This window comes from Tachypleus tridentatus, chromosome 12 (genome assembly GCF_004210375.1).
Source record: "Tachypleus tridentatus isolate NWPU-2018 chromosome 12, ASM421037v1, whole genome shotgun sequence".
In the NCBI taxonomy this organism is placed as follows: domain Eukaryota; kingdom Metazoa; phylum Arthropoda; class Merostomata; order Xiphosura; family Limulidae; genus Tachypleus; species Tachypleus tridentatus.
In genome coordinates, this window is record NC_134836.1 from 75,267,202 (window position 1) to 75,290,533 (window position 23,332).

At 32.9% G+C, this 23,332-nt stretch overlaps 1 protein-coding gene across 4 annotated transcripts in view; it reads left to right on the forward strand.

Moving 5' to 3' along the window:
• The first annotated feature begins 5,187 nt into the window (after nucleotides 1-5,187).
• Nucleotides 5,188-23,332, forward strand: part of LOC143233653 (calpain-7-like) — a 32,156-nt gene continuing 14,011 nt past the window's right edge. The window contains exons 1-11 of one of the 4 annotated variants that reach the window (XM_076470110.1): nucleotides 5,188-5,369; nucleotides 6,188-6,405; nucleotides 7,642-7,750; nucleotides 8,385-8,545; nucleotides 10,172-10,239; nucleotides 10,702-10,932; nucleotides 11,275-11,488; nucleotides 12,050-12,135; nucleotides 15,594-15,687; nucleotides 17,978-18,124; nucleotides 19,391-19,618. In XM_076470110.1, coding sequence (XP_076326225.1) covers nucleotides 6,298-6,405; nucleotides 7,642-7,750; nucleotides 8,385-8,545; nucleotides 10,172-10,239; nucleotides 10,702-10,932; nucleotides 11,275-11,488; nucleotides 12,050-12,135; nucleotides 15,594-15,687; nucleotides 17,978-18,124; nucleotides 19,391-19,618 — 1,446 coding nt within the window. In that variant the 5' untranslated portion in view covers nucleotides 5,188-5,369; nucleotides 6,188-6,297. The other 3 variants (XM_076470111.1, XM_076470112.1, XM_076470113.1) reach the window with 3 other exon arrangements.

Consider the following 23,332-nt stretch of genomic DNA (forward strand, 5'->3'; position numbering starts at 1 on the left):
CTCGCACCAGGGTGTTGATTTTGTCGACGTGTGGGTCGTCAGTTGACGTGGACGTCCAGGACGCTCATCATCTTCAATGGACTGTCGACCATCCTTAAAACGTTCATGCCACTTGAAACATGCCGTACGATTCATAGCAACATCACCGTAAGCCGTGTTAAGCATAGCAAAAGTTTCAGTCGCAGAGTTTCCACGTTTAACACAAAATTTCACAGTGAGTCGTTGCTCCTTCAGGTCATTCATTCTGACATCCGCCAAACGAAAAAATCGCACTTCACTTAAAACCGCGTAGCTAATACACAAATGAAGATATCTGCAATCGGGAAATGGCGTCGTAATCAGCTGATCTGTGCGAACCTAGCGACGCCAAGCGGATTCCGCTGGAACCAACTGGAGCTGCGCAATTCAAACAGTCCGCGTATTTTTTGAACAGCCCTCGTACTTTATAACGCTCCAATGGCTGAAAGGGCGAGCATGGGATTCGATTGCAGAAAAAAAAAAGTGTTACTTCCATACCTCTTGTGTTTTTGTTGCTTAATTTTGTCTTGAAAATACTTCCTGGGGAGGTTGGGGGGAATCATACACACATAAATAAAAAAGAATAAAATACAGGGTTGCCATAAATTATATATGAGTAGTTAAGGCAGTCGTTATAGCAAATCTTGCAGCATGTAAGTGAAATATTTTGGTACAAAAAGAGCGTATTCCTTTCATTTCTGTGTAATGATAGAGGACAGAAATTATAGAAGAAGGATGAGCCTAGTGGCTGATCCTAAAACTAGATGAGATTGAGGTCGAATGAAAAAGTGCATTCCCTTGACTTTTGTGCAATAGACAGATGTGGAGATAGAAAATTATTGGAGAAGAATTACTTAAGTGTGGAACAAGAGTCGAACGAAGAAGTGTATTACATTGATTTTTAAAAATTACATAAGATAGCAAAACCGTAAATATTCTATATCGCTAGCATGATTTTCGCCTGCTGTATCCATCCCAACAATGGTACTAACTATTCCCCCAAAGTCACTAGAGCAGTATTTACAACGATATTTTGTAATTGAGAAATATATGCTGGTAATAAAAACCGAATATTCAACAAGCACTATGTTCAGTGGTAATTAGGAATAAGCATGGTAGTCAGGCATGATAAGAAAAGCATCTGAGAATCCAGTCCTTACAGAAAAATGGATATGAAGTATAACCCAGTTATACGCTCTGGATACATTTACACCATTTAAGTTGTATTTTAACAAGTAGGAAAACCATACCACATGATGACGTTTGGAAAATTTAGGGATTTCTTTGCCGAGGCCTGTGGGTTATAACACAGTCATGGATACGAACTTACGTAATTAGTGAGACTGAAATATGTATCGTCTATCCACAGAATACACAGAAGCCAAATCTAGTTAGATGCGACATGTGCAATCAATTTCAATGTAAAAGTTTTTGTTTTTTTATTAGCAAGCACGACTTCAGAGAGGACAATCGACGGCTGGACCCAAAAAATATTGCTTTGCTATCTCAGAACGGCTTGTATGGATATTAACACTTTTATTGATAAGGAGAGAACAACGTTTCGATCTTCCTAGGTTATCTTCAGGTTAAGAAAGAGAGAGTGTTTGTATATGACCATTGACGGACACATGTCTTAAAGACGAGAGTATAAACAGGTACAGGATTGTAGGTGGCGTTGCAGGTGGGTATTAGGTTATTAATTAGTATAGGTATTAAGGTGTTCCTTTATATTGGTTTAATTTTGGTTTTAGTTGCTGTATAAGTAGGGCTTCTTTGATTTTGCGTTTGTTTATATTTGTTTCTCTACATAATATCTGAGTGTTTTCTATGGTTATGTTGTGTTTATTTGATTTGCAGTACTTCAAAAATGTGTGAAGGTGATTTTTTTTGTATTCTTTGTATATGGTTTCCATTTTTCTGCTTGTTTCTCCAATACAGAAGTCGTGGCAGTTGCTGCATTGTATTTTATAAATTATGTTGGTGTTGTGTTTGTCAGTATAGTTTTTACATAGTATGGACTTTAGTTTTGTACTGATTTTTTGAATAAATTTAGTGTTTACCGAATGTTGTGTTTTGTTATAAGTTTTTCCTAATATTGGTTATTTTTTCGCTGATGTCGGGAACGTATAGTATGCAGTGGTATAAGGTTTTGTAGTTTGTTGTATCTTGGAATTTATTGTTGTTTGTTTGTTGTTGGTCTAGGTGTGTGCGTATAATTTTTTCTATCGTTTTTTGAGTAAATTTGTCGATGTTGGTAAAGTGTTGTTTTATTTTGGTCATTTCATTGTTAATTTTATCAGGTGAGCATAATTTTGTGGCTGTGTTTATATGGTTTCTTAATATGTTGAGTGTTTGTTTTGTTTCATGTGCCGAATTCCATAGAATGTATAATTCAGTATGGGTGATTTTTCTGTGGATTTCTATTTTGAATTGTGCATCAGTTCTAGTGATCTTGAGGTTAAGTCCCGGTCGCACCAAACATGCTCGCCCTTTCAGCCGTGGAGGCGTTATAATGTTTCGATCAATCCCACTATTCGTTGGTAAAAGAGTAGCTCAAGAGTTGGCAGTGGGTGGTGATAACTAGCTGCCTTCCCTCTAGTCTTACACTGCTAAATTAGGGACGGCTAGCACAGATAACCCTCGAGTAGCTTTGTGCGAAATTCAAAAAAAAACAAACAAACAAACAAACAAACTTGAGGTTAAGAAATGTTATTTTGTTAGTTTTTCCTGTTTGCAGGTGAACTTAATGTTGGGGTGTATTGAGTTAACGTGATTGAAAAAAAACTATTTGTATGTTCTGTAGATGTGAATCCAGCAATTGGTGAGTTGTTTTCAATTATCTGATGAAAATAATTCATTGTCAGGTTTTTATCACTTTGGTAACTTGTATATTTACAAATGACGCTAACTGCATCATGTTAATGTAAATAATAAAGTTACTTTTCCTTTAGAAAACAATATGTGTATAATATACAGATATATGACACAACGTTTTGGGGCAACATCGAACCTGTTGTTACATCTCAGATGTTCCACAGTGTAAATTAAATTAACTTAACAAACAAACAAATACACTCAAAATTAGTTCATATAATTCATATACTTATCATATTTTTTTCTTAAACTCATTTAAATTTACTGCCTCTACAACATGTGAAGGCAATCCATTGCAAAGTCTAAACATTATGTTGGAAAAAAAATAAAGCTCTCTTAAGTGAAGGGCCTGGCATGGCCGAGCGCGTAAGGCGTGCGACTCGTAATCCGAGGGTCGCGGGTTCGCGCCCGCGAAAACAAACAACTCTTACGTGAAGATGACTCCTATCTCGCGAAAATGTTTATTTGTGTCCCGTAGACCTACTGTTCTCACTGTTAAATGTGAGAAAAAAAGATGATGCGTCAACACTATTAATTCCGTTTACTTTTTTCAAGAGAAAATAATTTGTTATAAATTAGCCTTTACTCATATGACAACTGCCCCATCTCAGGCACCACACATACTCTGCTGGCTAAAATCTTGAGGCCAATATACATAAAGAAAAAATATGCATTTTGCGTTGTTAGACTCAACCAGTTATTTGAGTAGAGCTTTGAAATAAGAAAAGGGAAAATAAAAATTAAAAACTTTTTTAGCATTTAATAGGGACAATGTGAACACTATGAAATTACCTAAATACTAGCAGGTCAAACGTTTAAAACCATACCAAAAAGAAGTCCTAAACAGGGTAGGAAATGTCCAACAAGAGGTCTCAGTAGTGAGTTGCACGGCCGTCATTGCGAATAACATCAAACATCGCTTTGGCATGGTCGATACAAGCGTTTGCGAAAAGCTGGCTAGAATGTTATTCCAAGTGGTGAAGATGGCTTCACGAAGATCATGCACTGTTTGGAATTGACGTCCATTTCTATAGACTTCCCTTACCATCCACCCCCAAACATTTTCAATGGGGTTCAGTTCGGGCGAACACGCTAGATAGTTCAAAGGAATCACGTTATTCGTCATAAAAAAGTCCTTTGTCCTGCGGACATTGTGGACTGCAGCGTTGTCCTGCTGAAAAATCAAGTCATTTCCACACAAGCGAGGGCCTTCAGTCAATAAAAATGCTCTCTCAAACATGCCAATGTAGCTAGCTGCTGTTTGATGCCCTGTATAACATGAACCTCTATTGTTCCATGGAAGGAGAAAGCACCTCAGATCATGATGGAACATCCTTCACTGTGTCGTGTAGAAAATGTCTCCAGTGGGATATTCTTATCATGCCAGTAACGTTGGAAGCCATCTGGACCATCCAGGTTACATTTTGTCTCATCAGAGAACAAAACCTTCTTCCTCTTTTCTACGTCCTATATTTGGTGCTTCTCAGCAAAGTTTAACTGAGCTGTTTCGTTGTGTGGAAGGAGGCGTGGCCTTTGAAGACGTTTACGGTTTTTAAAGTCTTTCTCTCCTAGTTGCCGTCTTATTGTACTTGAACTGCATTTTGCATCCGTAAGGGACTTAATCTGGTTCAACGATCGGCTGGTGTCTTGCCGGACAATCCATCGAATCAACCTGCTCAACGCCGGCGAAATTTACTTGAGATGACAACTTGAAATTCTCGTTCCGTTTCCCTCAGGGTCTTTTAAGAAATGTGCAAAAGCAGTTTTACTATGCCCAGTCTCACCAGTGATGGCACGTTGAGAGAGACCTTGCTTTTGCAGTTCGACAATTCTGCAACGTTCAAACTCTGTCAACTTTTCAGCCATTGCCATGTTTCTACCCGATGTAACACAGGAGATGTCAGTGGGAGATGTTGACAACGCTAATGCTTCAACACAAATGACTAAATTTCGTTACGTGTTTACCGATTAACGATTCGCTTCAGTAGGATCTTAAACTATGACCAGCTAGTATTTAGGTTAATTTCATAGTGCTCCCATTTTCCCTATTGAATGCTATTTTTTTCCCCTTTTCTTATTTTCCTCTTTCGAAGCTCTACTCAAATAAGTGATTGAGTCTAACAACACAAAATGCATATCTTTTCTTTATGTTCATTGGCACATGATTATGTGTGTGCATATATAAATATATGTGTTTATTTATTTATATAGAAACAATGCGCCTCTTTGGTAATAATTACTTTGTTGGTTCAATTGAGTTCTTATTCTTTAAAAACATATTTATCCAAGACATGATTTTGCTAGTAGATGTCGCTGCGACGGAGACAGAAAACTAAACTTTATCTAGAAAATTGTTGTAATATTAAGAGTTAGGTGTAATTTTTTGTCGTATTAATGATACTGGATCTTTGGAACAGGGCGTAAGAAGAATTCAGTTTGAACCCTGGTGAACGAGTGACAAGAATTTCACCATGAATGTGAGATTATAATGTTTTGTATATAGTATTCACCATTTCATGAAAGTTTCTGACAAAAACGAATAAAGTTATATCTGGTTCTAATTTAAGTTTTTAATAAACGACGTAAGAGAGTCGTACTTACGATCGTTGTAATAGGGCACTGAGTGACAAAGATTTATTCTTTCCACTATTTAACTGATGAGTGGGTGACGTTGCAACACTGACAGTAACAGCGATTAGTATTGCATCATGATCATGTCTTGGTTGTATTTCAAATACTTGTTGGTTGTTGTGTAAGTATAGTGTATCATTCACTGTATGCTGGCTGTATAGCATAAATTTCCTTGTAGTTGTAACCCAAAATTCAGACTATGGAACTAGAAGAACAGTTATTAAATTTATGAGTGTGTTTGCTTTCATTCACTTAAGTTGGGAAGTAAACACAGCACGCAAGTTTTACCTTAAGGCTACATAATGTTCACATTCAATGTATATTAGATTCTCACTGTTTTGCAACGATAATGTTTACAAAGTGCAAAGACTGACTTGTGAAAAACCATGGAATTATAAGTTAATGTTCCACACTTGTGTTTATTGGGGATGAACATCAAAATTACCATTCTTCATCCACAGTAGCATAACATAAGACTTATTTGTAATTGTTTTCATTGTATAGTTCACATTATGAAACTGAGTTTAAAATGTTTTTATAAGTACATAGAGGTGTATGGTGAGGAACAGAGTGCAACTTTCTTGTTTAGCCTTTAAAAGTGAGTATAATAAAAATGAAAAACATAATTTTTAAGTATGTTGTTTTTTTTTCATGATATTTTTAGAAAACCTTGTATGATTCTTGATGATGTTTCTGAAAATGAGGATGTAGCACAATCACTTGCTAATACGTGTTGATGTTATCAACTTTTTACTACAAAGCTTGAGGTTAACAATGACAGATGACACAGGACATCTGGAACAGGATGCTGTTGAATTAGCTTCCAGGGCTATACAGTTTGATAGAGAAGGACAGGTGGACCCTGCAGTGTTTTATTACAGAGTGAGTATTGTATACTTACAAACACTTTTATCACTTTATAGATTTATGAACTGTGTTTTACTTTTTTTTTCAGTATTTGTGTAAAAGATGGATGGGGTCTGTTTTGTGACTCACGTGACATTCAGGTGTTAAATGTGTAATTTTAAGGGTATCTGACTTTTTACACCAACGTTTATTTATTTAGAAATAAAACTGTACTTCCAGTGTTCTGTGAAAAGAAAACTACTGTTGTTGTGATGTTAATAGATATACATCTTATACAAGTAACACACATGGAAGGTTGTGTGTGTGGACATATTACGAAATAAATTCAAAGAACAATTTAAAATATACTATTAGGGAGGGGGAGATAATAAATGTTTTTGATTTCATTAAAATAATTGTAAACACATTTTCTAGCTATTTTAGTGTAAAAAATGAGTACCAAAATATTTTTCTAGAAGTAAGGGTGGCATAACTTGCACCATTTTTCTCCCAGGGTTGTGCTTGTTGGTTGGTTGATACATTTTTCCAAAGAGGCTAAGTGTAGTAAATGGGTGTATGTAAGAAAAACTTAAACTGTGTTATTTGCTGGACCTTAGATTGGTTTTAAACTATTCAACTTGTTGTTAAAAATGTTTAATATGTTCTAAAATAATTATATTCAAAAACAGAAAAGTGTAGATGATTACAGTTTTAGTCATTTTCCAGTAGAGACAATATGTACTATAATGTTAAATAGCTCAGTCATAAGTCAACACGATATGGGTTCCTAATTAAATATAAATAAATAAAACCTAAGACAAAGTCATGAACAAGTAACATGCAAAAAATTCAGTCATCACTGTTTTGTATTTATAAATTGACTTATATTGAAAAATAATTTGATTAGTTTGGAATTTGTCAGAAATTCATTCAAAATTGTATTTTTATCAGCTGTTTTGAGAGTTTAGAGATAAGAACTCAAAGTTTGTAAGATGTAGTAAAAAATGCATTTGTGAACTGTTTTTTTTAACATCATAAATTGAATGTCATAATTAAAGAGTTGTTATATTTTATCATAAAAATACAGGACTTTTAGTTGAAACATGTTCTCCATTTTGCCATGTTAGTCTTTTCAAAGGCTCATTGGAATTAATCTTGTTTTAAGCATACTTTGAATATTAGTTTGAGTTATTTAAGTAATTTTTCTCTGTTTTATATCATATATATTTACATTTTGAATACATGTATGTTTGTACATAAATATGAATGTAGGAGGCTGCCCAAATCCTGCACTCAGCTTTTCTGAATGGTTCTCAACTGGTGAACATTAAGGAGAAAGTTAAGGAGTACTTGGATCGAGCTGAAACTCTTATAGAGCAAAGTGAGAAAACTATTTTGTTTACCTTAAAATAGTTACAGTGAAGAAACATATTGCTATCATGATTATTTTGATTGAATAAATTCTGAAATTCAGTAATATTTTATAATAGAGATTTACAAGTATTGAACAACTATATTACAGTGTCAATAAATTTATTGCTAATTGCTGTGTAAGTTTTTAATCTGAATTGAATACATAAATGCAATACATGAAGATTTTGTTAAATATATAGAAGCTATGAGATAGATATTTCCTTAATGTGAAGTAATTTGTCTTTTAGAATGTATTCAAACACTTCAATGTTTTTATTCGAAAGAGAAGATAAACTAGGCAAGCATGATGTGTAAAATTACTTTTATTGAGTTCTAATGAGTCAATAGTGTAATAATGATTGTATAACCTCTGTGTATTGTGTTAATATAAAAGTTAAAAGGACAATTTAATTAGTTACTTCTCTGTCCCAGTCATATATTCCACATGTTCATATAATTCAGAACTAGAAGAGAAATTATTTTACAAAGAAAACTTCATGGGATTTCATTATAATTAAATACTCTAGCAATCAGTGGACATTATTCATAATCTTTCTGTGATTTCTGCTTAATTATTTTTAATATTCTATTTGTATATCAAGAAAATGCTGACAAACCAACACAAGAACAGAAGAATGTCCATCAACAAGAGTTGGAACGTGCTCAGTTCCTGCTGCATCAAGCTTTTGATGAAGACAGTGATGGAAACAAGGAAGAAGCTGTGAAATTGTACTCGCAAGCAGTGGAGCTGTGCCTAAAAGCTGTATGTTTACATAGAGTTCATAAAACTTTAGCGAATTAGAAACAAATTTTCTTAACAAAAATTACTTACACTTCATGATTAATGGATAATTTAAATTAACCTTAAAGGAGAAAAAGAAAGATATTCCCTATCTTCATTATATATATATACACACACACACGCACGCACGCACATCTATATTTTAACCTACAGACTGCTGATTTGCTATATAGGGTATGTGCCATTTCAGGCAGTTCAATGTGAGTGCACTGTACATTGCTCCTAAAAATTCTGCACATTTAAAACAGTCAAAGGGTGAAATTTCACAATATTGCAGGATTCCATTAGTTTGGTTAGCTGATAAGCTGTTTCTTTTTCCTGATTGCTTTTTGAGAAATAGGAAATCTGGCCTTGACAAAAATCACACGGAAAGCTGAGAAGTATTGACAAGTTAAATTAACTGCTGATTAATACTCACAATGGTTTTGAAAGTTTTATGTTGCAAAAACTGTACATTTGAAAACCAAATGCTGTTGGCGTACAGTAAGTTTTGCTTTCTTTCTGGCTGAGTGCAACCTAATGGCTAGCACATCAAATTGTTAATGTGAAGGTCATGTTTTGGATTCCTTTATTATATAGTCTCACTCTGTATATTGGGGTCATGTATGCATTATAAATATCATTGAGTATCATTATTTGACACTGACACTAATAAAAGTGTTCTGAGACAACAGTAATGCAGATGTTCCTTGATAGTACTAGTACTGTAGAGTTCCAAATAATTGTACAAGTATGATTAAAATTGTTTTGGACTCTTTTTTTTTCCACCCTGTATGATACTTGTTAGGGACTGTATGATTTTTAAATTTTGCCCAACAAGGCAGGAAAATCTGCCAGTATCACTTGAGGGAAATCTTGGCTCTCTTGCTTCCCTGGAAAATCATGTGAGTATTTCTTACGTTTGTTACTGTGAGTCAAGCAAGTACAGGCTAGGTCGTCTAATTATAGCACTCTGTGACCTATCATGAGCTGTGTTGTAAAGCAACATATTGGCTTTTGTCTATTTTAAACTCAAAGTAAAAGTTTTCATTGTAAATTGGCAGGCTAGTAGTTCATAACTAGCCAGTTTGTTTACATAGTTCATCAGTAAGTCTGAAGGTCTATAATGCTAAAAAAAACATGGTTTCAATATTCCTGATGGACAGAGTGTTGATTGCTCATCATGTAGCTTTGTGCCTACAATTTCTTCATTGGCTTTTCATAATGAAATATAGTTAACATTGAATTATCCAGATGAGACATTATGGCTATCTACAGCACAGAATGTATGAAACGGCTAATTTTCTTGTAGATTTGAGACCCCCTGTAGTTAAACGGTAAGCTTAAAGGCTTATAATGCTAAAAATTAGGGTTATATCCTGTAGCAGACATGGCACAGATTTCTCTTTGCACATTTTTTGTTAAGACAAAAGCAAGAAGAAACAACAACTAGATACAGCTGCCACATTTGCCACAAATAATAAAAAAAAAGTATTTTTCATACCAAATGAAATTTTTAGTTTACATTTTTTTGTGTATAATTTTATTCTGTTTTCCTTCAAATTTTTTGTATTAGCCAGTCCAATTCACCTTTATTTATTTTTTAAGAGAAAACAGACTCAGGATGCAACTCTACAGAAAAACTTGACAAAGCTTGCAGAACAGGCCTTAGAAAGGTGAGATTTTTATTTTAAAACAATTCTACAGAACAAAGTGTTCCAGAGAATGTGGAACACAAAGTTTAGAAAATAAGACTGTTATTGTAATTTACATCTGTTTATGCTATCAAATAGTCCTACATTTTGTTCAAAATTTTAGTATTTCCTTAAGCTTTGTGATATTTAGGTTTTGATTTTTTTCAATAGAACTTTAAAAAAGAAGTTTTATTTGTATGCCTGTTGAATAGATTTTTGCATGAAGTAAACTGTACATTTTTTCACTATGAACAAACTCCATAAACTAGTTTTATTATATTATATGAAAAAGTTTTTAAAGGACCCATTGCAAAGTGGTTGACTTTCTTTGTGACAGAATTTGGTCAATATTCGAAGATTTTTATAAACAAAATATAACACAGCAAAAAGTTAGTTTATAATGATTTATTTTAGATGGTATTAAAAATAATGTTTTTGTTTCAGAGCAGAGGCTTTGAAAGGGGTGAAAGACAATAAAAGTGAGCCATCACTATTGGCTACATCTAAGCCTGTTTCTCCTTTACCCTCTCGATCCCATGCTGTCCCTCCTCTTGGGATAGGTAATCTCAGTTCAAACACATCATCATCATCTCAAGGTAGCCAGTCATCTCATCAAACAGGACCACAAGTTTGTGGCCGAGATACATACACTAAAGAAGAACTGGAGGTCCTGAGGTTTGTCTTTGAAATACAATAAACATTAGATTCAAATGGTACATTTGATGAAAAATTATTTTCATGAATTAAAGAATGTTTTTCAAGTAGTAAGACTGTTTATGTGATAACTTTATTAAGTGTGCAGTAAGTATAAAACTTAAGAATACAACACAAAGTATGAAGGAAACTCTATTGTTTTGTATAAAAACTAAAACATTTTATTAAAGATAAAAGTTTACATTTCAATACTATATATCAGTATTGTATAGTGCATATTTTCATTCAAAATTTACACTTTTCATTTCACTATTATAGCTTTAGCCTTTTTAATTTTTGCACAAATCTATAAATTTTAATCAGACTAACATCAGTTATCAATGGAAGAGAGTATGTGCCCTTTATGTTCGTGGATCTGCGTGAACGATTTGCTTATCCACTACCTTTCTCTGATAAGGATGGAAGATTGACATTATCCCATAAACAGAAAAATAGCTTCAGTAAGTGGGTTAGACCAGAAGACATCAGTGGTAACCCAAAACTTATAGAAGTGATTGACTGTTTCAGCATAAAACAGGTGAGTTTGGTATATGTATCAATGTATTAAAATGAAAGTTGGTACTGTTTATTAACATTGAGTATAATATTCAGTTACTAGAGTTGATATTGTTTGTTAATATCAAGTATGATATTTAGTTATTAGAGTTGGTATTGTTTGTTAATATCAAGTATGATATTCAGTTATTAGAGTTGGTATTGTTTGTTAATATCAAGCATGATATTCAGTTGTTAGAGTTGGTATTGTTTGTTAATATCAAGCATGATATTCAGTTGTTAGAGTTGGTATTGTTTGTTAATATCAAGTATGACATCAAAGGTATCAGTATTATAATATTTATTTAACGATATATACATGATTTTTAAACATGATTTAAATATATGGTACAAGTTCTGTTTTCTGATTCGGGTATGGAATGTAATTATTGGATCATGGTTGCATCTTTTATGGTATTTAGGTCTTGTATAATTTTATTCTGTATATTTGTACTGTATTACCACCAAACATCCTTCAGTTTTACATTTCATTACATGAACCATTACATTTTCGTCTTTCTAACAATCCAGTATTTTTTTATAGACTATTGTGTCTGATTGTTCTTTCGTGGCCTCACTTGCTATTAGTGCCTTGTATGAAAAGAGGTTTAAAAGACGAATAATAACAAGGTATCTGTATATTTCACCATTATTTGAGTTATCTTTGCAAAACTTTAGACTAAAAAACATGAAAGGATAGTACCTTGACTAAAATACTATTTCTTAAGAATTTCTATGTACTAGAAAAACCTAATCATTGTGATATTGTCTATTTGAAATAAGTTCTTTTATACAAATTATTATATTTATGAAACTCAGTGTTTTACATATATAAACAGTTGGTATACCCATTGTAGACTTATCTCTAAGAATTATTTGACATGAGGGAAAAGCATGAATACATTTGTATAGCTGCAGATCAAAGAAGCTGACTAATTCAACATAAAAAATGTTCAGTCTTAAATGTTTTGTTTTTGGATACAGTGAAGTTATTCTATTAATAAAAACAGTTCATGAATAAGTTTAATGTTGTTAATTTTTAAGATGTTGAAATGTTTCACTTGTCTTTAGTTCACAACTTGTTCCAAGTAACATCGGTAGTCTTTGCCTTAAAATAATTTATGGTACCTAATTTTTTGGAAAATAATAGATCTCTTTATTACAAATCCTACAAACACCAATTGAAATTTCTTGTGTTATTACTTGATTTTTAAGAACTGTACAGTGGTACCTCGGTTCTCGAACTTAATCCATTCCAGAAGGCTGTTGGAAAACCGAATGAATTTTTCCCATACGAAAAACTGTATATTAAATTAATCCATTACAGACCTCCAAAAATTATGCATTATGAAGCATTTTAAGTAAAAATATTGCTTATTTACCTTTATAATAATACTTGCATAAAGTCAACCACAAAAACTGTAAACACAATAAAAAAATAAATAAATGAAAATTTAACTGCACTTTACCTGTGCTGAAGAGAGCTGATGGCATAAGTAAAAGGTGGTGAGGAACGTGGAGAGTAGGAGGGTTATTATTGTTTGGAAGAGGAGTCACCTTCCATAAAAACGTCAGGTAACTCTCCTTCTGGGGTTTTTTCTCTTTTCTGTCTCTTTGCACTGCTACAACCTGTTTGAGACTCACTGGACCTATTTCTCACTAAATACTTGTCTAATGAGGTTTGTTTCTGCCTGGCACCCTCCCCATGCCTCACCACATTATGTATGCCACTTTCTAAATTTTTCAAACCACCCTCTACTAGCCTTAAAGGCATCACTTTTATCAGCACTTGTTCCAGGGGTGTTTTTCAGGAGGTCAGAATGCAACTGCTTTGCTTTCTCACAAATGATGGTCGCAGAAATGCTATCACCAGCTAACTGTTTTTGTTTATCCAAATCAACAACAGTTTTTCTACGTCTTCCATTGTTTGTGATCTTTGTTTTGTAAGCACTGTCACTCCTTTTGCAACATCAGCTCCTTTGATGACCTCTTTATTTTTCAGTATGGTGCAGACTGTAGACTTCGCCACACCAAACTGTGTAGCAAGGTCAGACACACGAACACCACTCTCATACTTCGCTATGAGATCATTTTTCACCTTTATTGTGGTTCTAACAACTTTTCTTTTTGGTGTTCTGTGTGGACTGAGCAACAGGTGTGGGTAAAATGTTGAAGGGTTGTTTGGGTCATCAATCGGGTTATTTCGGGGGTTTGGGCCACGACAGCTTGGTTCGTGAACCGAGTTTATGTTTGACAATCAAGACATTTTTTTCTCAAACAATATGTTCGAAAACCGAATTGTTCGAGAGGGAGTTGTTCAAGAACTGAGGTACCACTGTATTATCCTCTGATTTTAATAAACAACTTAAGAATTTTAAATTTAAGGCTAACCATGATTTATGAAAACTATTAATTTGTTTAAATAAGTAAATAGTCTTGGCTTCAGATAAAACAATAATTTATTCTTTGTAATTTATTAAAATTATTTCTGTTTATGGTTTGTAAAATGTGAGTTTGTGTTAGTGGATACAAGAACTCGTGTGTAATAAAAATAAAACTTTTTTTCTGGTGTGAAATGGAATTTATAGTTTTTCTAAATTTTACATAAAATTTTAGAAATAGCAATGTTTAAAAACTTTAATAGAAAAAAATGTAATTTTTATATTGTGAGAAATAACACAATATTATATTGTGTTTTGTAATCCTTTAATTATCTCTTTGTGTGATTATTACAAGAAAAAAATGACATTAAATTTAGGAAGATTGTGTAATTATCCCATCAAATTATTTTCACAATAAAATTATAGCTAAAATATAGGGATTTAATTTTTTAATGTAAGTTTTTTTAACTGTATTGTAGATAGAGTAATAAGATTAACTGAAGTTGATAACCCTAATTTCTTACCTTTGGAAGTATGTACTCTGGAGCCAAAACTTTTAAACATAATACACACTGCAGACACTCTTCATGGTTGACATCAACTGAAGAACCAAAATCTAGATAACTATTGTCATATACCAATATTTCCTTTTCTTCACAACTTTGCCACTGGTCTGTGGTTTGCTCTCCTTTTGTACACTCCCACACTTTTTATTAATGTTCAAATATGCACAAGGACTTAAAAATCAACAAAATTCACTGAACTTTGCTAAACATTGCAAGACACTTGATCACAACACCCTTCAGTTATTTTGATTACTGATTGACTTGGAAAGTCAACAGGTATTTGTATACAAAATCTAAGAAACGAGAAAATTTGAGAAGTTACTAGTATACCTGAAAGTACAAGTAAAGACAAACATTCGAGAACATCATCGAAAGGAATGTACGCAATCTAAAGTTAAAACTGTGAACTACTTTGAGCTAGTAGTTCGCACAATATTGCTGCGTTTCTTTCGAAAAATTGAAATATTCAGCAGTGCCCTTGTGAGTTCTTCACAGCGCATTGGAGTGCCGTGGCACACAGTTTGGGAATTACTGCTCTAGATTATTGTTTTATTGTAACATTTAAACCTATTATGATATATCTACAAACTGGCTTTCTGGTTAATGAGTTATGTGGGATACTTGTTTCAGTGTAGTAAACAGCTGTGTTATGTTTTGGTTTTATTGTTTCACACGACTACTGTATTAGAAAACCTCTTTGAAATGAATGGTTTAACACATGATGTCATTAGTCCTTCTATAATATAACTATGAAGTGGCTTTCAAGTTGATGAGTTTGTGAGGCACATGTTACATTTTTAGTAAAGAGATATGTTATGTATTGGTTTTATTTTATTATGAATCATAAATTGACCTGAAAAAAATCAAATTTATATTTTTAAGGGGCCTATATTTATCACTAGCTGTTTTGAAGTGTTTGCGTTTCAAACATAGTGATATATATGAGTTATTAATTTTTACTATTGCAAAATTAGATGTGGCATTACACCTGGAAATGAATTGTAAAAAAATAATACTATTTATTTTATGCACAAAAATGATAAAGAAAATATGTTGCTTCCTGTTTATTTTATGCCGGTGTTCATTAACGTTTTAGTGTTTAACATGTTTACTAGTTGCTAACAATTATAAACATTTTCAGCATCGTATACCCCCAGAACAGGCAAGGAGAACCAGTGTACAATCCATGTGGGAAGTATGTTGTTAAACTTCACATTAATGGTGTAAGAAGGAAGGTGAGTATCTCTAATGTTCAAGTATGAAGGAATTTTTAATTTTCTTCAAAAGATGTTTTCATCTTTCCTGCTTATAAAAAGAAATACAAGTTAAAATTTGACGTTTGTGTGGGTTCTTCCTTCATAGTTATCAAAAACATTATCTTGTGTTGTATTTTGTTTTTACTACATGTATATAGCTGTGTAATATAAATTTAAGGCAGTAATTAAAATATAAGGTTATACACAAAAGAATTGTACTAGTCTAATGTATCAAAATATGCTGGTACTTTGATAAATCTTATTATAAAGCTACTGATACTACACCAAACCTTGTTATAAAACTACTGATACCACACTAAACCTCATTATGAAGCTGCTGGTACTCCACTATACATTGTTATAAAGCTGCTGGTACTATACTAAGCCTTATTATAAAGTTACTGTACTACACTAAACCTTATAAAGCTGCTAATACTCCACTAAACCTTGTTATAAAGCTACTGATACTCCACTAAACCTTGTTATAAAACTACTGGTACCCACTAAATCTTGTCATAAAGCTGCTAATACTCCACTAAACCTTGTTGTAAAGCTACTGATACTCCACTAAACCTTGTTATAAAGCTGCTGGTACTACACTACACCCTGTTATAAAGCTGCTGGTACTCCACTACACCTTGTTATAAAGCTGTTGGTACTCCACTACACCTTGTTATAAAGCTGCTGGTACTTTACTAAACCTTGTTATAAAGCTGCTGGTACTCCACTAAACCTTGTTATAAAGCTGCTGATACTTCATTAAACCTTGTTATAAAGCTGCTGGTACTCCACTAAACCTTGTTGTAAAGCTGCTGGTACTCCACTAAACCTTGTTATAAAGCTACTGATACTCCACTAAACCTTGTTATAAAGCTGCTGGTACTACACTACACCTTGTTATAAAGCTGCTGGTACTTCACTAAACCTTGTTATAAAGCTGCTGGTACTCCACTAAACCTTGTTATAAAGCTGCTGATACTCCACTAAACCTTGTTATAAAGCTGCTGATACTTCACTAAACCTTGTTATAAAGCTGCTGGTACTCCACTAAACCTTGTTGTAAAGCTGCTGGTACTCCACTGAGCCTTATTTACTTGTACTTTTGACTTAGCTATGACAAGATTAACTTGTAGTTCATCAAACCTTACCCTTTTTTCTTGATATTATTTTCATTATGTTCATGAGTTAATGTATTTGGGATGAGAGTATTGTAATTTATTTCATGTGTGTGTCAGTCTGTACATGTGTATTTTGAAAACTAATTTACTGATCTTAATGAAAATTCTGCACAACATGGGGCAGTCTAGATCTGGATTTTGTATCACTTTGAAACATTTTTTGTGAAGGGTAGGTTGGAAATTTTTATGGTTTTGAGTTAATAATTCTGTGAAGTGTGATTGGATTTGTACCAAGTTTCACAGACATATTAAGATTGAGACTCTTCATCACACTACAAAAATTGTCTCGATAGTTAATCATTCTGGATCTGAGAAGGATCTTCTGATTTTTGAAAGGTATTTTATGTTATCCAGCATGAATACACAAGAACTCAGAATGGAGTGACTGAGCAACTTTATGCAATCTCTCTGATTGTCCTTGTTTGTATTAGAAAGCAATTCATAATGAAAGAAACTTCAAAACCCAAGCACTTTTGTAGTTTCTGTCATAATCTATTGTGTTTCTATTGTCATGTTTTTCATCTTTTTTTACATATGTAACTTGAATATGTTTTAATGCTCTACTGTGGTTATTGTTTTGCTTTTTATATTATTCATCTTCATCTTATATATGCATCTTGCACACTTTTAAACATTCTGTTATGATGGGTTATTGTGTATTTTTTTGTCATTGTTTATTTTCATATTTTATATAAAATAATCCAGCTATTTTTGGATGTTTTACTTGTATGCTTCCTTATGATTTATCTCTAACTTCTTGTATATTTTTATTACATGTTGTCTTAACCCCTTAGCTACAAAACATGCCATATGGTGCAATTGTAAACTGACAAGCAATAGCAGAACGTGCCATATGGTGCAATTGTAAACCGACAGACAGTTGTGGAACGTGCCATATGGTGCGAGTGTAAACTGACAAGCATATGGTGCATTTTTTTATTTCTTTCAAGCGACAACCTGTGGAATGCACCCAACTGATTACTAAATTTTGACTGGTTGATAATTTATTTTGTAAAGCTCCACAGCTAAGGGGTTAAGTTATATTACTAAAGTGATTGAAGATAATGATTTGATTATTCATTGTATTTCAGGTGGTTATTGATGATAAACTTCCACTGGGAAGGAATGGAGAATTACTATGCTCATACTCAAATAATTGCAATGAATTTTGGGTTTCTCTACTGGAAAAGTCTTACATGAAAGTAATGGGGGGATATGATTTTCCTGGATCAAATTCTGTAAGTTGTCAACATGTTGAGTATAAAACATTAACTTCATGTTCTTTACATGCTTGTTGTAGACTGTCATCTTCAAATCAAGTAATTCAAACAAAATGAAAGACCTATAGATCTAAATTTTTGCAAGAAAATAGTAATATGTTTTGTTATCATATATGATGCTGTGCTTATGTAAATGTAATAAAATGATTGTAGATTAGCATTTCCTTATGAGTACTTACTAGCTGCATTCTCTTTGTTTCTCAGAATGATACTGCCTTAAATGGCTTGGAATATTTCCTATTTTACTAATGATACTGTCTTAGATAACCTAACTTGGATGTCTTCCTGTTTTACTAATGATACTGTCTTAGATTGCCCAACTTGGATGTCTTCCTGTTTTACTAATAATACTGCCTCAGACAGCCCAACTTGGATGTCTTCCTGATTTACTAATAATACTGCCTTAGATGTTCCCTCTTGGAATACTTCTTGTTATACTAATAATGCTGCCTTAGATATCCCCTCTTGGAATACTTGTTATACTAATAATGCTGCCTTAGATATCCCCTCTTGGAATACTTCTTGTTATACTAATGATACTGTCTAAGATATCCCCATGTGGATGACTTCCTGTTTTACTAATGATACTGCCTTAGATATCCCCACGTGGATGACTTCCTGTTTTACTAATTATACTGCCTTAGATATCCCCACTTGAATGACTTCCTGTTTTATTAATGATACTGTCTTAAGATATCCCCACTTGAGTGACTTCCTGTTTTACTAATGATACTGCATTAGATATCCCGACTTGGAATACTTCCTGTTTTAATAATGATACTGTCTTAATATTTATATTGTCTGAGTTTTGATACCTGTGATGTGCAGAGCAGTATAGCCCATTGTGTATCTTTGTGCTTAATTACAAACAAACAAATAAACTTTCCCTTTGATATGACCCTCTTATATGTTGCATTTTGAGATAGTGATAAATGAACATGTACAACTGAGATAACATTGAATGTCTTTAACCAGGAATTAAAGTTTCAGATAGGAACACGTAGAGAGTGATTTTCATATCTTGCAAACACTAACATCACTACACAAGACGGTTTGTTCAAGAACTAACTTTTTAAGGAGCGTTACTGATTTTCACATGAACCAGCAATAGTTTTTAAACGTTTTGTTTCCTTAGAACAAAGAATACGTAGGTTAAGTTCTAATGTTTTGTAACTTATACTTTGTGTATGACCAACATGTTTTGTTTTTTTCTGTCTTTCCTAGAACATTGACTTACATGCTCTCACTGGATGGATCCCGGAACGAATCCCGATCAGACCAAATGATTCGGAATTTAACAAAGAAAATGTTTTCAAGATGCTGTTTGATCGCCACCACAAAGGTGATGTGCTTGCTACCATGGCAACAGGAGAGATGAGTGATCGTGAGGCTGAAAGAACTGGCTTGGTTCCTACCCATGCTTATGCCATGTTGGATGTGCGAGAGATCATGGTACACTGCTTTGTTTGTATGAATGAACATTACTCTATATGTTAAGACATTTGTTTGCTAGAATTTCTTTACCGATAGAATTACTGTGCTATGATTTTTAAATGTAGTTTACTCTTTTTGTCAAGTAAGATGATTAGAGATGAGCTTCAGACTATTATGGGTATATTTTATTTTCTGACTGTATAATGTAATGAAGTATGACAAACAGTTGCCAAAATGTGGATCAAATAAAAAAGTTAATTTATTAGATTTTGACAACCACAGAAATAAAAAATAAAACTTTCAAACGGTTTGGAATATAAAGTTTATGACCTACCAGTAATGCAGTTAATAATCTGTGTCTGGCTAGGATTTAATATTAACGCTTGGGAACAATACTGCAATAATATTGATGTTAATAATTATCTCAGTAAATAAAATAATTAATAAAAAGAACCAGAAGAAGAAAAATTTGAATTTTAAAAACTTAAAGATCAGGAACAATGAAGAGCAGAAATGAACAACAATATGTTCTAACAATATCTAATGAATAACCTTCTTTAAGGTTAATGAAGGGTTTTTATTTAGTGAGTATATCATGAGTTTACATTTCATGTGGCTTGCTAATTTACATAATCCTTCAAAATGTTAATATATGTATGTCACAACTAGGGGAAGCTTGTGACAGTTTCATAATACAAACATGCTTAAATTCAATGTGCCCTATTTAGTAGATGAGGTAGCCCTCGAATATCACTAAAAATTCACGTTGAACTAACCAGTAGAAGGAATAATAAATGAATGGTAAACAAAACTGTAACAAAATAAAAGTAGAATTTGCCAGTTCATACTAAAGATAAGGCATCAACTGAACATCCGTACAGGTCTTAAAATACTGAGTCATCATTTAAAATAAAGTTAGTTACTTATTTAATGTTGTTGACCTTACTTTAGCTTTAATATCTTAATCAAACAAATAGACCTTATCATAGAGTTAGCTGTTTGAATAATCTTTAACTTGGTCATAGAATTCAAACAAAATATAAAAACCATGAGGTTAAACTTACTGGTATATAGCACTATGATACATTAAGAAAAATAAGTTTTCCTTCTTCTTGAAGTTATTAATTTTTTAATAAAAACGATGATATTATATATGCACTATATATTATGAAAACTTAGTTTAATTGTAAGAACCTGTGAGTGAAAGTACATAAAGGGTTTTGTTATAATGTATGAACCACAATTTTTGAAATATTCATTCCTGATGAGTCCTTTCTCCCAATACCAGAGCTCCTCAGGCTTTTTAAAATATTACAGACAATAGTAGTGGTCTAGGTACTGTTATATCATCAACTTTATGAACAACAGCTGTTATAGTTTGAACTGTATTAAGTTAGTGAAGTGTAATTGTTATCACTTTACAAACTAAAATTATACTAAGAATTAATAAACACAAATATTTCTTTATTATTATTTTTACTTGAAATAACTTTACTGTCCTTCATAGGAAGTGACAAAGAAGTCTTTTTTGTTTTAGGCACACTTTTTTATAGTAAAGAATGTTTAAAGTAGACATTTCAAGAAATAGTGAGCTATAACAGTTAAACTAGTAAATAGATTTTAGGTGGTTAGTTTGTATTAACATTTGTTTCATGTTTTGTTTAGGCTGCTGAAGCATTGTGCATCACAATTTTGCTACTGCCAGTGACTTCCAAAGTAAAGATAGTTATAATTTTTTACCCCACCTGCTTTCTGTGACTTAGGTCTAATTTAATACATTTTTATATAAGTTCCATCAAAATCTGTGAAGCTTAGAACAGCTAGAGAAGGTTTTGTGTGTTGGAAAATCATTTTGTCGAGAAAGTTAAATCTTTTGTTTCTGTTTTTCTTTTTATGTAATCATTCCATCACTTCTTTTTCATTAAACTTTAGCTCCATCTAGAACTAGGGTCAGCCACTCACATATTTTGTATTAGTTAAGAATTTTTACACTTGGGTGGCTGGTTCTGATAGCGACATTAAACGGCAGGCCTGTTGTGTGATAGGATTTGAACCCATGACCCATAATTTATGAGTTAATCTCCCTAATCACCAAACCATCTCAAGCTTGATTGTCACCTACTAATGTTTATTAAATGAATTACAGTTTATTAATTGATTGAAAATCATTTTTCTTTCATTCAACTCTTTGTACATGACATTTTTTATTTGACCTTTATTTTCATAGATTAAAATTTTTTTTGGTGGGGTAAATACATTTTGAGATAAAAGATCAACTTGTTTGTAAATGAAAAACAGTAACTGTCGTTTTGATCCAGGCTGTATATATCTGTTATCATTAATTATATATATGAAAAGAGTTTCATTTTTGGTTATTAAGCATCCAAAGGCTTGCTGTTATTTTCAAATATGTATGTGTACTTATGCTATTACTACCCAAAAGTATGGGGAAAATATATGTCAACTGTTCCTAGGGCCATTATTTCTACTGATTTCAGATGTGGATCTCATGGTATACACTGCTTTCTAGAGTTTATATAAGTCAACAGCTGGTCTGGATGACCAGTTATGGTCAAGATATTTCCATTTAAAGGAGACTTCAAGACTACAAACATGCTTTTGGATGCTCAAAACATTGTAATCCATTTACTCACACCAAAATTGCACTTCCAGCAATGCACAGAAACACAACTATGTATATTAATGTAAGAAAAAATGGCTTGGCTGACCAAAACCCTTAATAATGACTTGGACTTTGAAAACTGTGGCATGTTGTTGAATGAAGCCCCACATCTAGCATGACATTCATAACAGGAATAATTCTTCCAGACTAGTTAGATTAGCATGTAAAGAGGGCCCTCTGCATCTGTGTTTCACACAAGATCTATTTCGTATAAGAACTTCATAAAAGCTGTGGATGAAGACAAAAGCAGAGACGCCAACCATTACGATTTTGGTGTATACATTACAACTATACGCTCATACAGCCAAATATTACAACTTGTTGCAACTTCCAAATTATTATATATTATATAGACCTATACAATAAAATGATAAATTGTTCCCTCAGGGCTTGAAAGGGGTGAAAAGAAAATTTCTAGTGAGATACAAATAAATTTTGATAATAAATAAAAGACATCGTCGAAATGGCTACTTGTGATAATCATGTTTGTGCTTGAAATAATAAAATATATTTGTATCTCTGTCGTCTACCAATAGTTTGAGTGTGGTGCTTCTCCATACTGGGTTTGTGGGGGAATCCATAGTTACGTCATCAGTGCTTGTCAGCCAATCAGTACTCGCGTATATGGGTATTTCTTGTTTTCTAAGCAGCATAGAAACAGCAATGTGATCTTTCACAAGATGGGAAAAAGAGGCCTCATTCACCAGATTGTCTTGTTTCTGGCAAATCTAAAAGGACTAAAACTGTAAAAGGGCTCTGTCTACTTACGCTCAGTCATTTGAAATGGTTGGCATCTCTACAAATGTAAAGTAATCATGTGGAACACAGAAATCTCTTCTGTTTGTTATTTGTTTCATGTGGATGGATCTAGGTTTAGCAGTTATCCTGAGAATCCTTTGGATATAGATTTGTTATTGTAAATGTTAGCAGTATTATGATGTGAACTTGCTTTGGACATAAATTTGTTATTGTAAGTGTTACAAATATTACAGTATGGACTTGTTTAGGAAGTGGATTTGTCATTGAAAGAGTGAGCAGTATCATAATGT